At 44.0% G+C, this 9,853-nt stretch overlaps 1 protein-coding gene and 1 pseudogene across 1 annotated transcript; both read right to left on the bottom strand.

Moving 5' to 3' along the window:
- Positions 1–2,434: 2,434 nt before the first annotated feature.
- Positions 2,435–3,303, bottom strand: LOC107125843 (annotated as a pseudogene).
- Positions 3,304–3,324: 21 nt separating this feature from the next.
- Positions 3,325–5,197, bottom strand: LOC107125845 (interferon-inducible GTPase 5-like). The gene is made up of 2 exons (XM_015429306.1): positions 4,537–5,197; positions 3,325–3,394 (listed from the first exon to the last, which is right to left on the bottom strand). The coding sequence occupies exon 1, from the start codon at positions 5,167–5,169 to the stop codon at positions 4,540–4,542; it is 630 nt and encodes a 209-aa protein (XP_015284792.1). The 5' UTR covers positions 5,170–5,197; the 3' UTR covers positions 3,325–3,394; positions 4,537–4,539.
- Between the last annotated feature and the right edge of the window lie 4,656 nt (positions 5,198–9,853).

Below are 9,853 nucleotides of genomic sequence, written 5' to 3'. Positions count from 1 at the left end.
CAAATGTGCTGTGATTGGTGGATGACAGAGTGTGGGAGGGGGTTTTGAAGTGAATCTGTGTGGGTGAATGAGAGTGTCAGTTATGAAAGGCAGTTATGAAAGGCAGTTGGAATTGTTCAGTTGGTGTTCAGTCAGTGAGGGGTAATATAGTTCTGTGTGAGATTGTAAAGAGGGGAGTATAAATGTCCTTAGCCTGAGTGGCTGACTAAAGGAAAGAAGAGAAGAGATTGGATTTATACCCCGCCCTTCACTACCCAAAGGTGTCTCAGAGCGGCTTACAATCCCCTTTCCCTTCCCCTCCCCACAACAGACACCCTGTGAAGTAGGTGGTGCTGAGAGAGCTCTGACAGAAACTGCTCTTTTTCGAGAACAGCTCTTATCAGAACTACGGCTTGCCTAAGGTCATCCAGCCAGGTGCAAGTGGAGGAGTGGGGAATCAAACCCAGTTCTCCCAGATTAGAGTCCGCACACTTAACCACTACACCAAAAGAGTGAATCCTGTTAATGTTGGAACTGAGTGTAAAACAAACAAAAGTAAAGGGAAAAAAGGCTGTGTGTTTGATACATTTGCACAACATATTTACAAGTCCCTTTATCTTAAACAGTTACAGGATAACCAACCTCTGATTTTTGTTCTTAGTTCAATAAACCATCTTTTGTTTAAGGTACCCCACAACTGAATTCAGTCCTTCCTCATGACCACATAGATCCCTAAAAAGCCTAGACCCTGGGTTACTTTACCAGAAAGAGGAACAGAGAGAAGGTTTGGAAATCCTTAAATTCCTGGTGGCAGCTGAATCTACCCAGTTTAAAAAAGGAAGAGCACATTTAAAGGGAAAACCAGTCCTCCCTAATAAGAGGACGCCACACCTCCCCCTGCAGAGTCTTCCTTGGTGGTCTCTCTTCCAAGTACCAATCCTGCTTAGCTTCCGAGAGCAGGCGAGATCAGGCAATATACCAGTGGTGGCGAACCTATGGCACGGGTGCCAGCGGTGACACTCAGAGCCCAGCCCTCTCTGCGGGCACACGTGCCATCGCCCCAGCCAGGCCCAGACCATCATTAAAGTGTTGAATTCTCTGCCAAATAATTTTAAGTAAATGAAAGCATTTGGGATTGCTTTCCTTACTTTGTTTGGATCATCTTAAGTTAATGTATGAGTGGTTTTTTCTAAACTAAAACCTCAGTATTTAGGTTAAATTATCGTGTTGGCACTTTGCGATAAATAAGTGGGTTTTTTGTTGCAGTTTGGGCACTCGGTCTCTAAAAGGTTCGCCATCACTGCTATATACCATGCCGCCAAGCTTTCGTTACTTTGTATAAATCCAGAGTGGAAAAATTATGCCTTCTATAATTTTCTTAGTTTCAATAAAACTGGTATCTGGCCTCTGCAGTCTGCAGCATGCACCAGCAGGAGATTCCAGTTGTGGAGATAGCAAGATACAAAGAACACCTGAGGATCCCTCCAAACAGTGTCATGCACTCATAAGAACACAAGAGAAGTCATATTGGATCAGGCCAATGGGCCATCCAGTCTAGGGTTGCCAATCCCCAGTTGGGGGCAGAGGAATTCACTGGTTTGGAGCTCCTCCCCCCCATTTCAGGGCTGTCAGAAAGCGGGGGTGGGGTGGCTGCTGGGAGCTCCATTATACCCGAAGGAGACCAGTACCCATAGGGTATAATGGAGAATCAATCTGGGGGTATCTGGAGCTGGGTGGGGGGCATTTTTTGAGGCAGAGATACCAAACTTTCAGCATAGCTGGTGGTGCCTCTCCTGAAAAAAGCCTGGCAGCCCTGATCCAGTCCAACACTGGATCACTGGGTCACGCAACAGCCAAAACCCAGGTGCCATTCAGGAAGTCCACCAGCAGTGCCAGAACTCCAGAAGCCCTCCCACTGTTGCCCCCCATGCACCAGAATATCGCTGTCCCACTCCTTTGGCACCATTATGAGAGCATTGGCCACAGATATTAGACACCAGCAATCCATATCTTTCTGCCGCTGTATCCAAAACAATGCCTGCAGGACCTTTTCCTGTTGTGTCTGTGACATCCAGGAAAGTCCAAAAAAAGTCCTCCTTGATGTCTAATGTTTTGCTGTTAACAAAGAGGGAGGAAGTGTGTGGGAGGAAAGTGGGCAGACTGTCCCTTGGCGCCTTGCTCAGCAGCTGCTTCCTTCTTCAGGTAATCCACCGCCGAAAAGTAATAAAGTTGACATTCTCCCCTTTGCTGAAGTTTGCAAGTTTCGAGGGACAAATTGGTTATTTCAGAGTAGGGTTGGGCTTTGGTACCCACCCCACCTCACCCAGTGCTGATACCAGTGCTGCCAGGTGGCCATATAAGGTGGTACAGCTGAGAAGCAGGTCTCTGATCAACATGCTTGGCATTTAGGAGATAAAATTATTAAGATGGCACAAGTGGGTAAAGTCACCAACCTCTATGTCAGTGGTGGCGAACCTATGGCAACTCTGCGGAGGGACTCTTCATCTTCATCCAAGCCAAAGGCTTTGTAGAAACGGAGCAATGCTCCTACCAAGATCAAAAGCCAAAGAAAGTCCTGGGACAGGAATCGCCCCAATAACACAGGATACAATAGCGAGTTTCCATATAAGGGCCTCCATAGCAGCCTTTTCTTTTTGAGGATTGTTCTGGAGAAAAGGGGCATAGCCAGAATTAAGGCATGTCTCTTGAGATCATCCAGGTCATTTTCTAAGGTTTCTTGCAGATCTGGGAAATCATACATACTCAAATCTCACCTGGAGATGAGGAAAACCCCTGGATTAGATCCCCCTGCCTCTATCAGCGCATGACAACAAGCTTTCCATATCTTCTGAAGGGATTTCTCCATACTGAAGTTTGGGTCCCTGATTTCAGCAGCTATACTGTCATCCATTTTGGAGCGCCCAAAGTAAAATGACTTCTTCATCTTCTTAATTTCCTGGGCCAGGAGGACGTCATTCTCAGTGAAACGTTCTGAGCTGACAATCATGAAGAAATCATATTGGCTAAAGCGGACCTTCTCTAGGTAATCCTTTGGTCTAATTCCGGTGTCCCAATTCCTGGTAGATCCCATATGGTTACATTGGAAAATAAGGGATGTGGATAGGCTTGAAATTCCATAGTTGTTTGTGTTATTTCAATCTCAGCTGCGCCTTCTTCATAATCTGTCATACCCCTCAGGGCATTGACAAGGGATGATTTACCAGTGCCTGAGACTCCTGTGATGGCGATGTCAAGCCTGACATTTTGTGATTCCTCCAATTCTTGACAAATTTCTTCAGTCACTTCTTTGAGATTTCTGTGCATCAGAGCATCCCTCAGCTTTGCAAGGTCGATTTTTAAGACTTTTTGAAGGATAATGAAATGGATTCCACTTCCTTTGGATGGTTTGGTTGATCTAAGAAACAAAAAGAAATATCTAGTTTATTTAGGAAGTTTTAGGAAGTTCCTACCCTCACCCGTTTATTAAGCAAGTATTCGAGGCTGCTTACAGATAAAAGTTTTTAAAACTTGAAAGAGAATGCCATCCTTAAAAACCTAATAACAGGAAACCACCAGAAGTAGGAGCAGAACAGTAACAAACAGCAATAAATTTAGCAATAAAAACCGCCATCAGCAGCTGTCAGAAAAGCCACCAGAACAAGGATCTTATCAGGAGAAAAATCCAATGCAACGACTGGATGCTCTTCAAAATAGAATAGGTTTTATAGAGTCATAGTAGGTTTACAGAGATCCTGCAGTTGTTGACGTGTTCTGTGTAATGCTGAAATGTATCAAAAAATCATGTTGAAAACTTGTTGATCAGTTTTCTGCATCAAAAAGAGATGTGATTCTGCAACTGGAAGTCTAACTTTTAACTAGGGCAACGTCCCTCCCTCCCTCTTTACTGCGTCTCCCCTCAGTGGGTCAGAACTGCGTACCTTAAATAGATCTGTGAGGTCTTAATTTTAATGACAACTGCACCAGATGAAGGTTCTTGTGGTATTTTAGTAGTGTTTTAATTCTGTTAATTTTTTTTATATTGTATTTTTATCAAATCTTATGTAACCCCCCCCCGAGCCCGCCACACGGGGAAGGTGGGCTATAAGTCAAATCAAATAAATAAATAATGGTGAGTTCTTTCTGACCCTAAAATGTAGCCCCAGGGGGACTGGAGCCACACCCTGGGAAAGAGAGTCATAACTGTTCTCTCCACCCATTTCACTAATCTGCAGTTAGGTCTCTTAAGAGCTTCAAACCCTGGTGAGGAAAAAGAGAGGTAGATAGTACATTGACTTTGCCATATGGGAGCGCGACTTAAATTCATTTAGTGTGTTTATAAATACTAAATATATACAGTATGTTTGATTACCATAATATACTTATACCTATGTTTAAAAGTATTGTGCAGCTTTTTAAATTGGGATAAAGGTACAAAAATAGTTAATTCTCATCCATGTAGTTGCTCCCCTACCTCTGAACCAGCTCCCCATTTTTTAGACAAATGTTTTGTTCATACACAAAGAAAATAAATTCAAGAATTGATTAAACTCAATGTACTTGTCAGCTGGTCTTAAAAGATGTCTCCTTAGCCTTGATTTCATTCTCTAAGGTCCTTTGCAGGAGGGGGAAATCGTACTTTTTCTGATACCAACTGGAGACAAGGAAAATCTGCGGAGAAGAAATACCAGCCTCCACCAAATTATCAAAACAATATTTCCTGACTTTCTGAAGGGTTGCTTCCTCATTGAAGCCTGGACGCAGTTTTTCATTCTTAATGCTGATGTCCATTTTGGACCACACGTAGCAGAACCGCTTCTTCATTTTCTGAATTGCCTGGGACAGCTGGATGTCGTAGACGGTGAAGCGATTCGAAGCGACGATTATGAAGAAATCATATTGGCTGTAATTTACCCTTTCTAGGTATTCCTCGGCTGTAAAATCAGGTGTTCCAATTCCTGGCAGGTCCCATATTGTGACATCTGGAAAGTTGGAGTGTGGATAACCCATTGGCTCCATTGTGGTTTGCGTCACACCAGTTTCGGCTGCACCCTCATCAGAATCTGATAGACCCCTCAGTGCGTTAATGAGGGACGATTTGCCAGCACCTGATACCCCTGTGATGGCAATATCAAGTGTGGTTTTCCCTGACGCAGTCAATTCTGAGAGGTTTCCCTCTTCCCTGGCAGACATCTCTTCAGGTTCACTGTTTATCACTAGTGCTGAACTTCTCCCACCCATGGCTCTTCTTGAAGATTCAGTTGACCTGAAAAATAAATACAAATATCGTCATTGTTAATTCCTCTATATAATGCTCCCATCACATTTTACTCTGGCAACCTGAATTCAACTCTGTGTGTTGGGGGGGGGGGGGGATCAATTTACTTACTGCTCCCAGGGTAGAAAAACAAACCCTTATCAGATGCATTATGCCTTTACCATTTTTATTCATAAAAGTATCTATACCCTACTTTTCCAAAAGAAACTTGCATCCGAAGCAGCTTACCAGAAGACAGTCGTACTAGAAGACAGCCTATTGGAAGGACAAAAACAAGAAGTGATTTGTTTTATATTGTAGCCAGCTGAAAAACAAATTAGAGCAAAACACACTGCTAAATCTGGTTTGTATAGAAATTTTGATTTCTGTTTCTATAATCCATGCCTTCTCCTGTGATTGCATTCTGATGACATGCTGTGTTTCCTGTTACCAGCCAAATGATGAGGCACAGATGGCCTCGATAGCCATGTCATAAACCCACATTCTTCACACTTCCATGCTAGAAGCTAGGCCGTACATGAGTGTAGGCACATAGCCATGAGGTACCTGGAAAGTAGGTCAATTGCTTGCAGGCGTGGCCTCCCAAATTTATAACCAACCCTGTGTTGCAGCTATGGCAACCAACAATGGACACACCCCATGTCCACTCGCAATTGGCTGAATAGCCACAGCTGATTGGGACTGGAATGGGCCTATAACTGGTCATTCCCTATGGGAGACATTCTCTCCCTACTGCTCTTGTGTTCTGTTCTTGTTCCTGTTCATGAGCTCTCTGCTCCCTTGTTTTATTGCACCTGGACATGTGGTCTGTTGGAGAACAAAGGATTGTTTGGTGAGCTGAGCACATGCTTGCAGAAGATGGGATTCCTGCTAAAAATCCCTTGGTGCTACTGGATCATCACAATGGACTGTTCTGGACTGATAATTGCTCCTGACTTGGTAAATATGTACCTGTACTGTTAGTTAAGGCAAACTGCCTTAGGCTTGTTATTTTGAAATCTTTTCTAGTCTACGCTAAGTTCTGTACTAAATAAACTTATTCTGGTTTCTAAATGGTCTCTGATGTTGTAACTGAGATTCCAAGTCTATTTTCCTGTGCCTAGCTGGCCACACGCTACCATTGAGATAGAGTTAATAGTGTGTTCAGTCCCAGATGCCAGCTCAGAGATTTGGAGTCTCTGCTCTGAGCTGGAGGGGACTATAGATCATTGTAGAGACTCTGGTAGCATATTGTTCTGAATCCTGAGAGGGTAGCCTACCTCTCTGGATTGTTGTTTAATGTACTGAAAAAATATAGGATTCTCTCTCAACCTTGGACAGGCTTGAGGGGCAGAAACCTATACATGGGCCACCTCCCAAAAGAGGGGAAAGGTTCCTCCCACTAGTGTGCATGAACACTAATGAAGGCATACACCCTGGGAACAACTTTCCAGAGAGATGGTGCCACCACCAAAGAGGTCTGGTCTTTGGTCCTCACTTCAAAGGTACTCAGACATGGTTAGAGATGTGCATGAACTGGGAGAGTGTGGTTCAGTTCAGTTCATGGTGTGTCCCATTCATGAACCAGAAACCGTCATGAACAGTGTTCTCTCTAAGCTGAGTTAGTGTGAGCCAGCTCACAGTTTTTTAGCCTCCAGCTCACACATTTTTGGCTTCGCTCAGGAAGGATGGCTTGAGAGCAAGCTAATTTAGGCAGTAGCCAAACCGCTCGCTCACAACTTTAATGCCAGTAGCTCACAAAATAGAATTTTTGCTCACAAGACTCCACAACTTAGAGGGAACATTGGTCATGAGCATTTAGAAGAAGAAGAGATTGGATTTATACCCCGCCCTTCACTAACCAAAGGAGTCTCAGAGCGGCTAAGAAGAGATTGGATTTATACCCCGCCCTTCACTAACCAAAGGAGTCTCAGAGCGGCTTACAAACTCCTTTCACTTCCCCTCCCCACAACAGACACCCTCTGAGGTAGGTGGGGCTGAGAGAGTTCTGACAGAAACTGCTCTTTTTCAAGAACAGCTCTGACAGAACTATGGCTTCCCCCAGGCCACACCAGCAGCTGCAAGTGGAGAAGTGGGGAATCAAACCAAGTTCTCCCAGAGTAGAGTCCGTGCACTTAACTACTACATCAAACTGTGATGTGATAGAATTCCACCCCCACCCCCCTTGCGGTGCTAGAGACACCAAACTCTCAGAGCATCTCCAACGGACTCTATTCTACCTGCCCTCCACGTTTTGTGAGGACTGAATTTATGGTGCTCCCAGGAAAGTTCTTTCTAGGAAAATGACGTGTAGATTTAGGAGTATATAGATTCTCTGCAAACTAGAGGCAACAGACTCACAGGGATCTCCAGCGAACCGTTTTGTGAGGACTGAATTTATGGTGCTCTCAGGAAAGTTCTTTCTAGGAAAATAACGTGTAGGTTTAGGAGTATATAGATTCTCTGCAAACTAGAGGCAACAGACTCACAGGGATCTCCAGCGAACTCTCCTCTACTTGCCTTCCACGTTTGGTGAGGAGAGCTATGAGGCAGAGTAGCTGGATCCCATGGTGACGGTGGGGGTCCCTCGCCCCCAGGCCCCATCTCCCTACTGCTGATCTGCTCCCTGGCAGGGGGAACTCACCCAGGAAAAGAGAGATCATTAACCATGTGACTCAGAAGTTTTCCCATCACTTTCAGGACTTCGGGGGTAACACTGTGGTATTTGGGCAAAACCTCTATGGTAGAAGCCAAATTTACCACAGAGCTGTTTTGGCCAAATGCCAGAGTGCCACCCCAACGTTCCAGAAGTGATTATGTCACTTTGTCATACTTGAAATTTATGTAGTGTTGCTAAATGGAATACTTGTAATACTGAATTTTCGCATTTTACAGAATATATGGAAATCAGTAGGCTGTATTATTTACTGTTTTTAGAAATATATCTGCAGATAAAATTATTACTGGTGCCACCACCAAATCTTTATGATTTTAAATCATAGCTCTGGGTTCCTTTGAATTATGCACTTGTCTTTTCTAGGGGAGCGCATAGGGAATGGCCAAGGAGTATTCAAATCCTACAATTTTCGTTTAACTGATCCATGTTGTTCCCTTTCCAGAGCCTTCTTTTTTAAAAAAATACAACTTTTACTCATCCATCCACATATCAAGACATGCATTAAACCACTAACTAAACCCAACATACCTATTTTGGTTTCTCTTTTCAGAGTCCTGCAGAACTGCTAGTCTCAAGATACGTTTGCTGAGTTCAACGATGTCATTCTCTAAGGTCCTCAGCAGGAGAGGGAAATCGTACATATCCTGACCCCAAACGGAGATGAGGAAAACCTCTGGAGAAGCAATGCCAGCCCCCATCAAATTACGGAGGCAATCTTTCCTGGTGTTTTTAAGAGTTGCTTCTTTGTTGAAGTCCGCTTTCCGTTTTTCAATCTTAATGCTGACATCCATTTTGGAGCGCACGTAGTAGAACCGCTTCCCCATTTTCTGAATTGTACGGGACAGCTGGATGTCATAGGTGGTGAAGCAATGACAAGCCACAATGATGAAGAGATCATATTGACTGTTCTTTACCTTTTCTAGGTATTCCTTTTCTTCAAACCCAGGTGTTCCAATTCCTGGTAGGTCCCATATTCTTATACTTGGAAAGGCGGGGTGTGGGTAACTCTTTGGCTCCATTGTAGTTTGAGTCACACCAGTTTTGGCTGCACCCTTGTCAAAATCCGACAGACCCCGCAGTGCGTTGACAAGGGACGATTTGCCAGCACCCCACACCCCTGTGACGGCAATATCAAGTGTGGTTTTCCCTGACGCAGTCAATTCTGAGAGGTTTCCCTCTTCCCTGGCAGACATCTCTTCAGGTTCACTGTTTATCACTAGTGCTGAACTTCTCCCACCCATGGCTCTTCTTGAAGAGTCAGTTGACCTGAAAAATAAATACAAATATCATCATTGTAAATTCCTCTATATAATGCTCCCGTCACATTTTACTCTGACAACCTGAATTCAACTCTGTGTGTTGGGGAGGGGGGGGGATCAATTTACTTACTGCTCCCAGGGTAGAAAAACAAACCCTTATCAGATGCATCATGCCTTTACCATTTTTATTCATAAAAGTATCTATACCCTACTTTTCCAAAAGAAACTTGCATCCGAAGCAGCTTACCAGAAGACAGCCGTACTAGAAGACAGCCTATTGGAAGGACAAAAACAAGAAGTTATTTGTTTTATATTGAAGCCAGCTGAAAAAGAATTTAGAGCAAAACACACTGCTAAATCTGGTCCACCTCCCAAAAGAGGGGAAAAGTTCCTCCCACTAGTGTGCATGAACACTAATGAAGGCATACACCCTGGGAACAACTTTCCAGAGAGATGGTGCCACCACCAAAGAGGTCCAGTCTTTGGCCATCACTTGCTTCATTTCTAATAGCAAAGGTACTCAGACATGGTTAGGGATGTGCATGAACTGGGAGAGTGTGGTTCGGTTCAGTTCAGTTCATGGTGTGTCCAGTTCATGAACCAGAAACCGTCATGAACATTTAAAAGAAGAAGAGATTGGATTTATAACCCGCACTTCACTCGGAGTCTCAGAGCGGCTTATAA

This window comes from Gekko japonicus, unplaced genomic scaffold (genome assembly GCF_001447785.1).
Source record: "Gekko japonicus isolate JY-2015 unplaced genomic scaffold, Gekko_japonicus_V1.1 scaffold4968, whole genome shotgun sequence".
Classification (NCBI taxonomy): domain Eukaryota; kingdom Metazoa; phylum Chordata; class Lepidosauria; order Squamata; family Gekkonidae; genus Gekko; species Gekko japonicus.
This window is presented reverse-complemented; position numbering and strand designations above follow the sequence as displayed.